We start from the raw sequence: 12,836 nt of genomic DNA, 5'->3' as shown, positions 1-12,836 counted from the left end.
TGGGCCGGGATACGCGTCATCATGTTCCCGTCCCGGTAGTGTAGTGTAGTTAGTTGCTGGTGGGGTTGGGCCTCACCGATTTGGGGGCCTTGGGGAAGATGAGGGGAAGGAAGCATTGCACGATGCGTACATGGGTGACATACGAGACCAATGGGCGACTGGAATTGCTGACCTTGTTGTTGGGAAAAGAGTGTACGTGGTTTGTAGCAACACGAAAGGCGCTTTAGTACTTTCACCTGCCTTGTCAGCGTCTACCCGCATCCATTACGCGCCTGACTGCACTGCACCGGTATAAGTCTCACTCATGCACAACATTCAAAGTTTCACGGGCGCCAGGAACACGTATGACGGAATTAATTTTGTGATTGAGCCACAGCATCTAAAAGCCATGATCCGAAATAAAACTACTATACAAACGATGATCTCAAAATTGCAAAGTTCATTAACGCGACTATTAAAACCCAAACTTCAGTTGCCAACCAAGGCAGGTGGAGGTCCAGATTTGAAATGTGCGCGAAAATATATGCATGAAGAACAAAGTGACGCTTTTTTGGTGGTAATTGAGTCCTCGCAGACAATGTCGATCGATGACGAGGTCTATGCCGATTACAAGACCATGATAGACATGCAAACAAAAGACGGGGCAAATCTGGCCTGATAGCTCGAACAGACCGAGTTATGGCTTATCGATCAAGAGACAGCAAGCGTAAAGTGAACAATCAGTTGTCGACTTTGTTGCGCGGACGTGAGGGGGTTTGCAGGAAGATCATCCTTGAAAAGAGCATAGTCGAAGCGAGGATCAGCTCACACAATGCAAGCGACAGCGATGACAAGAGTGAGTCGTGGCCATTGTCGTTGAACAGCCCCAAGCTCCAGAAGCTTTCTCGACGGAGGAGGAGCACTCAGCGCATAGTAATGCAAGCAACAAGGCGAGGCCGGCTACGCGCAAGTCAAGAAGAAGATTTCGAAGATAGTCCAGGGTCATCGGGTGGATATCATGCCAGGCGCAGCAAAGTTCCAAGCATTCGGGTCATGCAAACAGGGCAGCATTCGGCGAAGGTTCAGCAAAATGTGCATCGGTCACGGCAACTAAGCGACGCTTATGCGCCGGGAGGGCCTTGGGCTCCTTGACCGCCCTGTTGTTGCTGGGCGATGGACGCATACCACATTGCAAGGTAGTTTTGGTAGCCGCCGTAGACAGCGTATGGGTCAGCAGAAGCAGCACCACCTGCATCGGGTGCAGCTGCTTGAGGAGGTTGCGCGGCCGCGGCGGGCTGTCCATATGAGGGTGTCTGCTGGTGTGAGTATCCATTGTCGTTGTTTCCGTTGTCACGTCGTCGTGAGTTGTTCTTCTCTCGCTACATGATATTAGCATCCGTGTAGTACGTCATACGGCAAACAAACTTACCACTTGGTCGACCTTTTCCCAGATAGCTCGCTTAGCATCGTCAATGGCTTGACGGGTTCCGACAAGACCAATCTCGCGCTCAATGTCTGCGCCAGAAGCTTGCGATACGTTGATCTTGCAACCAGTCTCTGATTGCATGGACTTGATAGTTTCACCACCTATAAATCGTTAATAAGACAACCACAACATGTGCAAAGCGATGTTACCTTTGCCAATAATCATGCCAACAGCATCAGAGGGGACATGAATGCTATCATTGATCTTGCCAGCTCCAGCGCCTCCAGCAGCAGCTCCACCGTAGGGATCAAAGTTATCACGCCTGGTGAATGCTTGCTGCGGCGGCGCGGCGGCAGCGCCACCTTCCATTTGCTTAGTGTCACTGTCGACAATCTCCATGATGAGCTCCTTGGCATGTGCGGCAGCAGTGGGACTTCCGATGAGGTTCACAGGTCGCAGACCATTCACGCTCTTGTTTTCACCGACAATGTTGACGTGGCAGCCACTGCGCTCTTGCAGATCACGGATAGTCTCACCGCCACGGCCGATGATGAGACCAACAGTACGATCAGGCACCATAATTTGCGACGACTGTTCACCCTCACGAAGAGCGGGCTGTTGCTGGCCAACCATTTTAGCGGCGGGTCGGGCATTGCGGCCAGTCTCACGAGCAGGATTGCCGCCATTTTCTTCGATGATGCGGTTGATCTCGCGCTTAGCACTGATACGAGCACCCGGGCTACCGGTTATACGACACTCGCGCTGAGGTCCAGCCTCGGGGCCGTTGATGAATTGAATGCGGGTTTGAGATTCTTGTTCAATGCGGCGGAGACTCTCACCTTGACGTCCAATGACAAGGCCAACCAACGAAGAGTCAATGAGAATCACCTCAGAGTTGTCATTAGCAGGGGGCGAACGTGCCTGCCCGTACTGCTGCGAAGGAGAGAAGGTGTCACGCCTAGGAGGAGAGCGATCACGTTCACGTCCATAGCCACCTCGGCGCTCATCACGACGCTCATCGCGGTATGGGTTGTAGCTTTCACGCACGGGTTCTCGGCGCGCTGGGGACCGCGAGCGCGACCGAGAACGTCGGTAGGGCTGGCGTCCGCTTAGTCGCGGGTCTTCTTGATAAGCTGGAGCTGTGTAAGTTTGCGCTGGGACACCATAACCAGACCAAGACTCAGGTATACCTGGACGCGCTTCGTGTGCAAGGCCCTTCTGAGCCGCAAAGCCGCGCGCCTTGGCCAGCGCATCCTGGATGCTAACTGAGCCGGAGCTTACGGGCTTGATAGCGCTGAGATCAAGACTGCCAGAGTGTGTGGGAGGAGGGAAGTTGTATCCGGGCATGGCGGGCGGGGTGGCAGTGGGCATTGCGCCTGGGAAGCCTGGGGGAAGGCCTTGGGGAGGGGGATGTTGCGCCTGGGGAGGCTGCTGGGGCGTCTGCGAGGGGGTCGTCGAGGGACGTCCAGCAGCTACAAGGGCAGTCAGTACAAACGTCGTGGGCGTGGTGAGAGTGTGAGCGACATACCGAGCGCCGCCAGGATGGCGTTGAGATCGGGGGGAGCGGCCATCGGAAATGCGCGCGACCAGGTGGTTAGTTTCAAGGATGAATTGGGACAGCAATGGTGATGAGCGACAAGAAAGCGAGTAGGGCGCCGTTGAGTCGAGTGCGCGGGTGGTGTGTGTCGTGTGCAGAGATCTTTGTCGCGGCGAAGAAGGAAAGAGGAGTCGGGCGCAGCTTTCGTACGCACGGGCCACTAGCGTGGTATTAGCCGAGCCGTGGCTGGTACCAAGGTTCTCTCACCAAGAAGAACGTGAAAGAAGAACGTGAACCTTGGGTTGCCTTGGGAAGGACTGACTGCCAGAATGCTACTTGGGTTCACAAGTCAGAGTACACGTGCTTTGCTGTTTTGATGTAAATTACGTCAATATTGGCTATAGTACGACACGCGCCCGCAACCTGATCGCGCCCTAGGAAAATGACGATGAAGAACAAAAAGATCTAGTATAGTCCCAAGTGCGCTCTGATATACAAAATGAAGACGGGTATAACATCTACGACACCATCCACCAGGCGCCGACGACAATGGAAACCAACACGAGGATGGTCAGGATGCTAGCACCGGCCTTGTCGCCAGTGGTCACGACATCAAACTTGATAGGATCGTCACTCTTATCATCGTTGCCAGCGTCGGGGTTGCTCTTGGAGATACCGCCCTTTTCGGCAGTCGCAGGACCGCTGGTAGACGGGTAGAGCAGCGCCTGTACAACTTCCATGGCTGCCATCTGCTCACCAACACCGAAGCTGCCGTCGTTCACTCCATTTGTCGTCCACTTGAGCCCACAGGAAGTCTGTTGATCACCTCCGTTGCACTGTTTTGCCGCGGCCTGAGCGGATGCCTGGAGGTAAGGGTCAATCTGTTCGCGGGACCAAGGTGCGACACTGGCTGTGTATGCCATGGAACGTGCAAGATAGGCCTTGAAGGAACGCTGATCTACGTCACACTTGCCGTTGTTCTCGCAGGCGACTTCAGACATGACCTTGTCCTTGAAGAAAACGTCGATTCCGTCAATGACACCCTGGACACGCGTCTTCCACTTTTCGTCCTGTGACACGTTCCACATGGCAGCGGCACCGGCCATGTGAATGCCAGCATTGTACGTCCATTGAATATGGTTGATGGTTGAGCAGTTCTGCGTGTCGTCGGTTCCATCGTAGTAGTGGTAGTCCGGGCTCATGAGTCCTACCGAAAGTTCCCACTCCCAAGCCTTCTCAGCCCAGTCAGCATAGGTTTGGTTACCGAGGTATTTGTAGAGTCGCGAGGCGATGTTGAAGAAACAACCGTTCGAAATGGTGTTTTTGTAGTTGTAACCTTGGTTGAAGCTGAAGATCTGCCACCTCAAACCACCACCGCAAGTCGACATGTCCCAGCGCTTGTATTGGGTGTTGAAGACGGCCTGCGCAAGAGACAGCCAGGAAGGCTTGCCATCGGGGAGATCAGGAAACTTGTTCTCTGCAGCCGTCATGGCGGCCATGCCCCAGAAAGCTTGGTCATCGTTTCCGAGCGTCTTGGTCTGGTTATCAGGCATGTAGTTGGCGTTCACTCCGATCTGGGCTTCTAGAGCCTGGGTGGTGATTTTGTTATACTGATCATCACCCGTGTAGTACCAGTAGTCAACGAAGGCATTGAACATGGCGCCACATTCCCACCAGTAGTATGGATCTGGGAGATTGCCTGGTGTGTCGCCTGGGTTGTCACCGGTGTAGTACTTGCGCAAGTTCGCGGAGAGTGACTTGGCGGTCTGCTTGATGGAGTCTGTACATGTCAGTACGTATGCTTGATGGCGTCGGACTTGAGGAAGTCGCACCTGGGGAGCTAATATCAAGGTCGACCGCGCCCACACTTGCGAACAACAGGTTCGAGGCGCCAAGGGCGCCGAGGGCAGAGGTGAGCTTCATGTTGGGCTCGGGTCTAGTCGGCAGTTGCAGCCAGGGTCCAGCGCCAGGCTTGGAGACGCACTGCGCAGTGTCGCGAAGGGAGTAGTGTTGAAATGATCAAGCTTTCAGGCCAGCAGGCGGCTTGGCTCTGACGTGGGGTATCGTAGAGAGTGTCGGGTTGATTGACGGGTGGTATGAAAGGAGCGACGGGGATCAGGGGCGCGTACGGCACGGCGGTCGACACGGGATTAGAGGTGTCTATCGATTAGGAAGCGGTGCAGCGAGTGTGTTCGAAGAGAAGGGAACGGGAAACAGGAAGCTGGCGGTGGAGCAAGCGTTGCGCGAACTCCTGAGCGGCGAATGGGTAGCAGACACCGAGACTCAAGACATTGGACACGCGTCTTGGCGGCGATCAGACCCACTTGCCAGGTACAAACGGCGCCTGGCCTGCGTGAGGCCTGGGGATGCCTCTCGCCCTGATAGGCTAACGACGCAGGCACACTCTATTGACGACAATGCACGATGCTTCTGCTGCATAATGTGTCTCGTTGACGAAGACGCCTGTCGCTTCTGTTTGCTGCGCAGAGACGCGGCGATGCGGGCGTCTGGCTGGGCGGCGACGACAGTGATGACGAAGCGCCAACTACACACTACCTTTAGTGTAATTGTCTTGTCAAAATCCGGTCCGTCTTTGTTCTCGTCGCAGGTCGTATTGCCGTGTTGCCACGCCGCAGCTGCGGACGGAAGTCTGGTAAGCAGTAAGATTGGCCTCGTAACAGCGAGGCTCAGACGACGGACCCGTCTTTACTTTCAAAGACCATCGTCGACGGGCTGAGGACAGGCGGAATTTATCTTGTGAAGTTTTCGAGCGTGTAGACGGACCGATGGCGGATCGTGCAGCACCTGTTGCCTCATAGCCAGAGTGTCGTAATCGCGAGGCTGGTGTTCATCACGTGCAGTGGCGCAGGCTGGGCCGCCCAGATCCAGATGGGGGCCGGAAGCAGGCACGGCAGCGATCGCATCAACTTGAATAGAATACCGTCATAACCGTTGGAACATCAAATTCGCTGTTGACTCGACTGTGCACACCGCGCAGACATATTGGCATTCACAGATTAAAATTCCGTGTTGTTGCGCCAGGTTTCACGCAAACATCAGCCTCACTGCTCAAACGGAGCTGACACATTGCGCTCGTTCGCCATCCGGGCTGAGCGGACTCTTGGTCTTCCTCTGGGCAACCACACCACCATCTCCATCCTCCAGACACCACCTCACCACCCACACCTATCCATCACCACCACCTCTTGAAGCCTACGCCAGTCGCACGCTACCCGGAATCTCCAGCACACTCCATCTCCAACCATGTCAAGCCGCGAAGAGCCCCCGTACGATCCCTACATCCCCAGCGGCGGCGCCGGTGGCCAGCAGGGCGGCCAGGGCCAGAATGGCAACCACCGCACAGCTGCGCTCCAAGCGGTATGTTGTTACTTTTCTTCTGCGTGCGGGTCGAGCGCTGTGTCATTTGTCGCATCCTCGCAAGGCAGCTATGATCGAGCCGCAGTGGCCGGCAGAGAGCTTGCATCAGCGATGCGATAGTGACTAAACTGCCTCGCACCCTCGCTGCACCCTCTCACTGGCTTTGCGCACACATGCGAACGAGTGTGCATGCGCAAAGAGCGGCTCAAAGAAGCTTAAAACATGTGTGACCTCGTGCTGACTCGTATGCCAGGAAATCGACAGCACCGTTGGCATCATGCGGGACAACATCAACAAGGTCTCAGAGCGAGGAGCCCGTCTAGACTCGCTACAGGACAAGACCGATAACCTCGCCGTGTCCGCCCAGGGCTTCCGAAGGGGCGCCAACCGTGTGCGCAAGCAGATGTGGTGGAAGGACATGAAGATGCGCATGTGCCTCATTGTTGGCATCATCATCCTGCTCATCGTCATTATCGTTCCTTCTGGTAAGCCGACCCTCGTAGATAACTATAAGCTTCCTCTGGCTAACACACACAGTCGTTGCCACGCAAAAGAACTAAACCACACCCACGAGATACCACGAACCAGTACATTAATAATAGCGCGGACGGGGGAGGTTGCACAGCCATTGGGGGACGGAGGAGAATGGCTACGAGTTGCACTACGATCAACGACAGCGGTCTCACTGTAGGATGTGTGTCACGGCGAACACGGAGCGATGGATCAGATCTGTTTCTTGTCTTTCTTTGCATTCAGACGGTCGTGCTGTGCTGCACTCACGGATAAGCTCCTTTGCATGGAACGAACTCCGCCAACCGCTACGAATATCCAACGAGAGCCCAGTTCCCCAGCATGGTCGTCAGACGAGCAAATGGAGTTTTATGCATTGTGAGTTGCTGTCTTGCATGTCTATAGTCAATTTACATCTTATGCCTTGATTGTGTACTGCTGCGTGAAAGAGTGTAGGAATGCAGTTGGAGATGGAGTGTTGACTGAGATCATTCTGGGAAGGACGGCTTAAATAGCCGCTTTCTCGACAATGGGCCCAAACAAAGCTAGACTAATCATGCAGTATACTCGGCAAACCTTGGAAGGGTGTTCCAACTAAGCTCTGCCACAAATATCCGTGGACCGTTGTCAGATCTTATCCTCGAGTGGGGTTACTGCAGCGATTGCTCCACTACCCGACTATATACGCCGTTAGCTCATGAGAAACGAGGACTTCGTTAATCAGTAGCAACAATACATCACAAATACTCTTGAGGAAAGACTGGAGTCATTACAAAAGCAGAGCCCACGACGCAGCTCAGTCAACGTCAAATTGTTACACAGTAAAGAAGCCATACCTACCCAGTCTGTCAGACGCAGTGCATATATATTACGAATACAACAGAGCTTCCAGGTCATGGTTGGATACATCCAACTCTGTGGCGTTAGCCTGCAGAGATACAGCCTCAGCCTTGAGCACATTTGGCATTAGCACGAGGCTGAGACAGCCACATGGGGCCGCGTCGATAGGCAGTCCCATTGCCATAGGCCGATTGAGCTTTGAATCGGCATCTCTATTCCGTGTTCACTGTTACGCTGCCTTGTGACCTTCTTATTTAAGGGCGATTGGCGTGTGGCACTCTACGCAAGACCGTTCACGGCTGAATTCATGTAAGCCACTATGCGCAGTACAAAAGCAAATGTGCTCCCCTGCGACAATACTTAGAGCCTTACACAAAGTTTTTGGGTGGTACCCTCCTGCTTGCCTCTGTTAGCATCCTATACCTAGATACCCTTCGCCATCATCAACACTTCGTCCTCCAACCCGAAGCCTCCCCGCGCACGAGTCACCGAGTGTCCTTGATCTGGATGCAGAGTCCGTAGGAACGATCAGCCTTGTGTGCAAAACAGATATCTCGATCCGACTTCCTGCAATGGCATACTGTTCAGATGGCCTTACGCTCGCACGACTAGGCAGTGCGAACTGCGCGAACGTCACAGAAGGGTGTGCATACGCTTCCTGCACAGATTCCGCCTTAGGCCAGCAATGTTACGGCCTAGACTCTACTCTCAATTATGCTGTCGGTTCCCAGAAGTATGCTTGGGGGTGTGAGACCAATTGTCCTTTGGCATGGGAACTCGGTTATCCAATTGGTCGCGGGAATCATCAATCGTAAGCTCTACCGTTCAGTCACAGGCTTTGGTCAAAACACCTGATAAGAGTCTGATGGCATATGCCCCATGGCGAGATTGTATTAACCGTGCTGACAGGTGTTGCGATGCGCCTGGAAAGGTAGTAGCGTGTCGTCCCGACTGCACTTGTTACGATATAGAGGAGCTTGCTTCGACACTGTCACCACTTCCGTCGCCAACGCCTTCCACAAGTTCGACTCCTTCTTCAGACCCTTCATCAACCCCGAACCCTTCGTCGGCGAGCTCATCAGCGACCGACACGACCACGACACCCGGAGCCAGCATCCCAACAGCAGCAGGAACAAACACAGCCTCGCCTTCTACCAGTGGTTTATCTACAGGCGCCAAAGCAGGCATAGGGGTGGGTGCAGTTCTAGGAGCAGCAGTACTTCTAGGTCTTGCGTTCTGGCTCGGTTGGATCTTGCGTAAACGACGCAAAAGCGCAGTCTACCCATCTCAAGATCTGCCAACAGGGGAAACTGAGGCGAAGTATAACACCCATAGCATGTGGGAAGCTAATCAAGGAACATATGTAGGCTCAGGAGAGCCTCCTAGAACGACGGCTAACTATGAGCTGGATGGTAGACAGGTACCTGTGGAGGCTGGTCACTAAAGTGGGTGTAGTTTAGTAATGTATCTGGATGCCATGTTTTGGTCACAGTTCCGGTAGTGGTCGCGATTTCTAAATCTTGAGTGAGCAGTGTATGCACTGATTGGAGTGCACGAGCATAATTGGAGGTCGGGGATAGAGATACCTGAGCAGGCTTGCTGTATTTCGGGACCATAAAGTAACTTCGCGTGGTTGACAGCTGAGCACAATGCGACCTTACCCGTTTAGGACTAGGCAACTGGCTTTCCAATGTCACTACCACAATCTGTGGTATTTCGCATGATACAATAGATTCAAGTAAGGGAACAATGCATCTAGTGGACCTTAGCCTAATCCTTCTCGTGAACCTAGTGGTAGGTCCTCACATGCTGCTAGTGTCCACAGTGCTGTGGGTTGGGCGGCGCAGGATGGGCAAGCTGGGAAAGGGCCTTTTGTCTTGTCGAGAAAATTTGCCTCAACAGCAGCTCGAAGCGCGTAGGCATGCAGGAATGATGCCTGAAAAGTCTGATCTGCGGCTGCCGTTCTCCATGCGTATAAACTTAGGTAGCCATGTCCGGCCGCGCTAGGAAAGTTCCCTGTGGTCTGGGGAAGCAGCGATAACGGCGCAGCGAAATTTGTTGCTTCCGCGTCATATCTCGAGACCCATTTGGTCCCTCACGGCTCCACAGTCTAGTCACCGCAGCAATTCGCGTTGGATTAAGTCGCCCAGGGCCCGAGCAGCGACTGCGACTGCTTCTGCTTCTTGGGAGCGACACTCACCATGCAGAGCTTTGTACGAGCCGGCCGTGTGGCTGCCCGATCCTCCTCCCGCGTCCTCGCCAGCCAGACGCCGCGAGCCCTCCCGCGAGCCCTCGTCGCTAGCAGCACCCCGAGCCGCCTGTACACGACGTCCAAGGATGGCCGCAACTCGTCCATCTACGCCGCCTTCCTCAACCTGCTGGCCAGCTCCAGCTCCCGCCGCGAAGTCGACCAGTACCTCGGCCAGTTCCGCTCCGTCTCGCCGCACCAGTTCGCTGTCGTCAAGGTCGGAGGCGCCATTCTCACCGACCACCTCGAGGAGCTATGCTTCGCCCTCCAGCAGCTGCACGCCATCGGCCTGTACCCCATCATCGTCCATGGCGCCGGCCCGCAGATGAACCAGCTGCTGCTCGACTCGGGTGTCGAGCCCGACTTCATTGACGGCATACGCGTCACGGACAAGAAGACGCTGGGCATTGCGCGCAAGCTGTTCCTCGAGGCAAACATGGACCTGGTCATGACGCTGAAGAGGGACTGGGGCGTGCCCGCGCGGCCCATCACCGCGGGTGCTCTGCAAGCTGACTACCTGGACAAGGAGAAGTGGAAGTACGTCGGAAACATCACCACCGTCAACAAGAGGCAGATCATGGATGCGCTGGAGAATAAGGAACTGCCCATCCTGTGCTCCATGGGCGAGACGCTCGACGGCCAGATCCTCAACATCAACGCCGACGTAGCTGCCGCAGCTCTGGCGCGCGAGTTCCAGCCCCTCAAGGTCATCTACCTCTCTGAGAAGGGAGGACTGTTCAACGCCGAGTCAAAGCTCATCCCCCACATCAACCTGGAGGGCGAGTACGACACCTACATGAAGCAGTCATGGGTTAGATACGGCACGAAGCTTAAGATAGTGGAGGCCAAGAAGCTCCTGGACGGTCTCCCGCGCACGTCGAGTGTAGCCATCACCCACCCCTCGAACCTCGGAAAGGAGCTGTTCACCCACACCGGAAGCGGCACACTTATCCGCAACGGCGGTAGTGTGAAGGAGACCAGCAAGTTTGAGGATTTGGATGTTCCTGCTCTGCAAGAGGCTATCACCAAGAGCAAAGCCGCCGACGCTGCCGATGCGGTCAACAGATATATCCAGAACCTCAAGACGCGACCATTTGAGGTCTTCCATGATGATTCCATGGGCGTCGTTGCCGTCGTTTACCCACCCACTGCCGACGGTGAGTTCGCACAGCTTTCGCACTTCAGCATGACCAAGGATGCCTTCCTGAACAACCTGAACGACTTGGTCTTCCAGCGCATGAAGCAAAAGTACCCCAAGATGTACTGGATTGTAGACGACCAGTCGCAAAACTACGTCAAATGGCACCTGGAGAAGACGGATGGCTTCCTCCGCCGCGAGAAGGAAGTCTTCTGCTGGTGGGGCGCGGCTGAGTCTTCCGAGATCTTCTCGCTTCTCGAGAACTACCAGAAGCAGGGTCGCAGCATGCTCAAGGACAGCTTAGATGCTCAGTTCCGACGGGCGGCCGACTTTGTTGCCAGTTTGAAGCAGGGCCAGCAGACGCGGGGATACGCGACCATTGCTGGCCAATCCGCAAGGCCTCAACTTAGACAGAACAGGACTCTTCCTGCGTTGTCCCGAGGCTTCGCTACCACTGCATCGCGCTCAATGGATACCACTAACCCCAACCCACCATACGGTATCAAGCACAAGCACAGGGACTACCCTGCCAAGGTTGCACTGATTGGTGCGCGAGGCTACACAGGGCAAGCTCTTATCGAGCTGCTTAACAAGCACCCCAACATGGACCTGCGTCATGTATCATCACGTGAACTTAACGGCAAGAAGCTTGAAGGCTACACCAAGCGACAGATCACTTACGAGAACCTGTCACCCGAGGATGTGAAGAAGATGGCCGAGAACGGCGAAGTCGACTGCTGGGTCATGGCCCTGCCCAACGGTGTGTGCAAGCCCTTCGTCGATGCCATCAACGAGAGCGGCAAGGAAACTCTCATTGTCGATCTGAGTGCCGACTACCGTTTCGACGAGAGCTGGACCTACGGACTACCAGAGACCGTTGACCGTGCCAAGATCTCCGACGCTACACGCATCGCCAACCCCGGATGCTACGCCACAGCTGCTCAACTCGGCATTGCGCCTCTGCTCGAGTTCATCGGCGGCCAGCCAACCGTCTTCGGTGTCTCAGGCTACTCCGGAGCCGGCACCAAGCCCAGCCCCAAGAACGACGTCAAGAACCTCGAAAACAACCTCATCCCCTACAGCTTGACAGACCACATCCACGAGAAGGAAATCTCACGGCAGCTAGGCACTGAGGTTGCTTTTATCCCTCACGTTGCAGTCTGGTTCCAGGGTATTCACGTAAGTTCCCTCTTCCCTCACACCTAGTTTCCTCGCCATCACGTTACTAACATCCTAATCCAGCACACCATCTCCATCCCCCTCAACCGCACAATGACATCCCGCGACATCCGCAACCTCTACCAGGACCGCTACGCCGGCGAGAAGCTCGTCAAGATTGTCGGCGAGTCCCCACTCGTCAAGAACATCTCTGGCAAGCACGGCGTCGAAATCGGTGGTTTCGCCGTCCACAGCTCGGGCAAGCGCGTCGTCGTCAACGCTACGATTGATAACCTGCTCAAGGGCGCTGCGACTCAGTGCTTGCAGAACATGAATTTGGCGCTCGGTTACGGTGAGTATGATGGTATTCCGTACTAGGCGTATGGACGTCTTGAGGAATTGGAGTGGGCTGATGGGTGTTGGTGGGTTGGATTGGAGGATTGACGGATTGGTGGATTTGGGGGCATTGGTAGGAAAGAGGAACAAGCATCATGGTTTCTTAACATGGAAAATAAGGAACTATTGGCGCATTTCGTACGTTTGTGTGTATACGCTAGACAGGAACTTCTTTTTTAAGAGAGTTGAGAAGTTGTAGATATATCCAATTGCAAAGCGTGTGTTC

At 54.7% G+C, this 12,836-nt stretch overlaps 4 protein-coding genes across 4 annotated transcripts; 2 read left to right on the top strand and 2 right to left on the bottom strand.

Moving 5' to 3' along the window:
- Positions 1 to 1,100: 1,100 nt before the first annotated feature.
- J4E88_008064 (uncharacterized protein) lies at positions 1,101 to 2,752 on the bottom strand (the record flags this gene model as incomplete). Its single annotated transcript, XM_049401677.1, has 3 exons — positions 1,101 to 1,358; positions 1,409 to 1,566; positions 1,615 to 2,752. 3 exons carry the CDS (start codon positions 2,750 to 2,752, stop codon positions 1,101 to 1,103), a joined length of 1,554 nt encoding a protein of 517 aa, XP_049252750.1.
- A 708-nt stretch (positions 2,753 to 3,460) lies between these two features.
- On the bottom strand, positions 3,461 to 4,865 carry J4E88_008063 (uncharacterized protein; the record flags this gene model as incomplete). The annotated part of the gene is made up of 2 exons (XM_049401676.1): positions 3,461 to 4,722; positions 4,775 to 4,865. The coding sequence occupies 2 exons, from the start codon at positions 4,863 to 4,865 to the stop codon at positions 3,461 to 3,463; spliced, it is 1,353 nt and encodes a 450-aa protein (XP_049252749.1).
- Positions 4,866 to 6,206: 1,341 nt separating this feature from the next.
- On the top strand, positions 6,207 to 6,880 carry SYB1 (SNAP receptor, synaptobrevin; the record flags this gene model as incomplete). Its single annotated transcript, XM_049401675.1, has 3 exons — positions 6,207 to 6,320; positions 6,574 to 6,805; positions 6,858 to 6,880. 3 exons carry the CDS (start codon positions 6,207 to 6,209, stop codon positions 6,878 to 6,880), a joined length of 369 nt encoding a protein of 122 aa, XP_049252748.1.
- Positions 6,881 to 9,871: 2,991 nt separating this feature from the next.
- J4E88_008061 (uncharacterized protein) lies at positions 9,872 to 12,592 on the top strand (the record flags this gene model as incomplete). Its single annotated transcript, XM_049401674.1, has 2 exons — positions 9,872 to 12,235; positions 12,299 to 12,592. 2 exons carry the CDS (start codon positions 9,872 to 9,874, stop codon positions 12,590 to 12,592), a joined length of 2,658 nt encoding a protein of 885 aa, XP_049252747.1.
- Positions 12,593 to 12,836: the final 244 nt, after the last annotated feature.

This window comes from Alternaria novae-zelandiae (assembly GCF_023758075.1).
Source record: "Alternaria novae-zelandiae strain BMP 2774 chromosome Unknown scaffold_17, whole genome shotgun sequence".
Taxonomy (NCBI): Eukaryota; Fungi; Ascomycota; class Dothideomycetes; order Pleosporales; family Pleosporaceae; genus Alternaria; species Alternaria novae-zelandiae.
The sequence above is the reverse complement of the archived record's forward strand: the minus strand, read 5'-3'. Positions and strand labels throughout refer to the sequence as shown.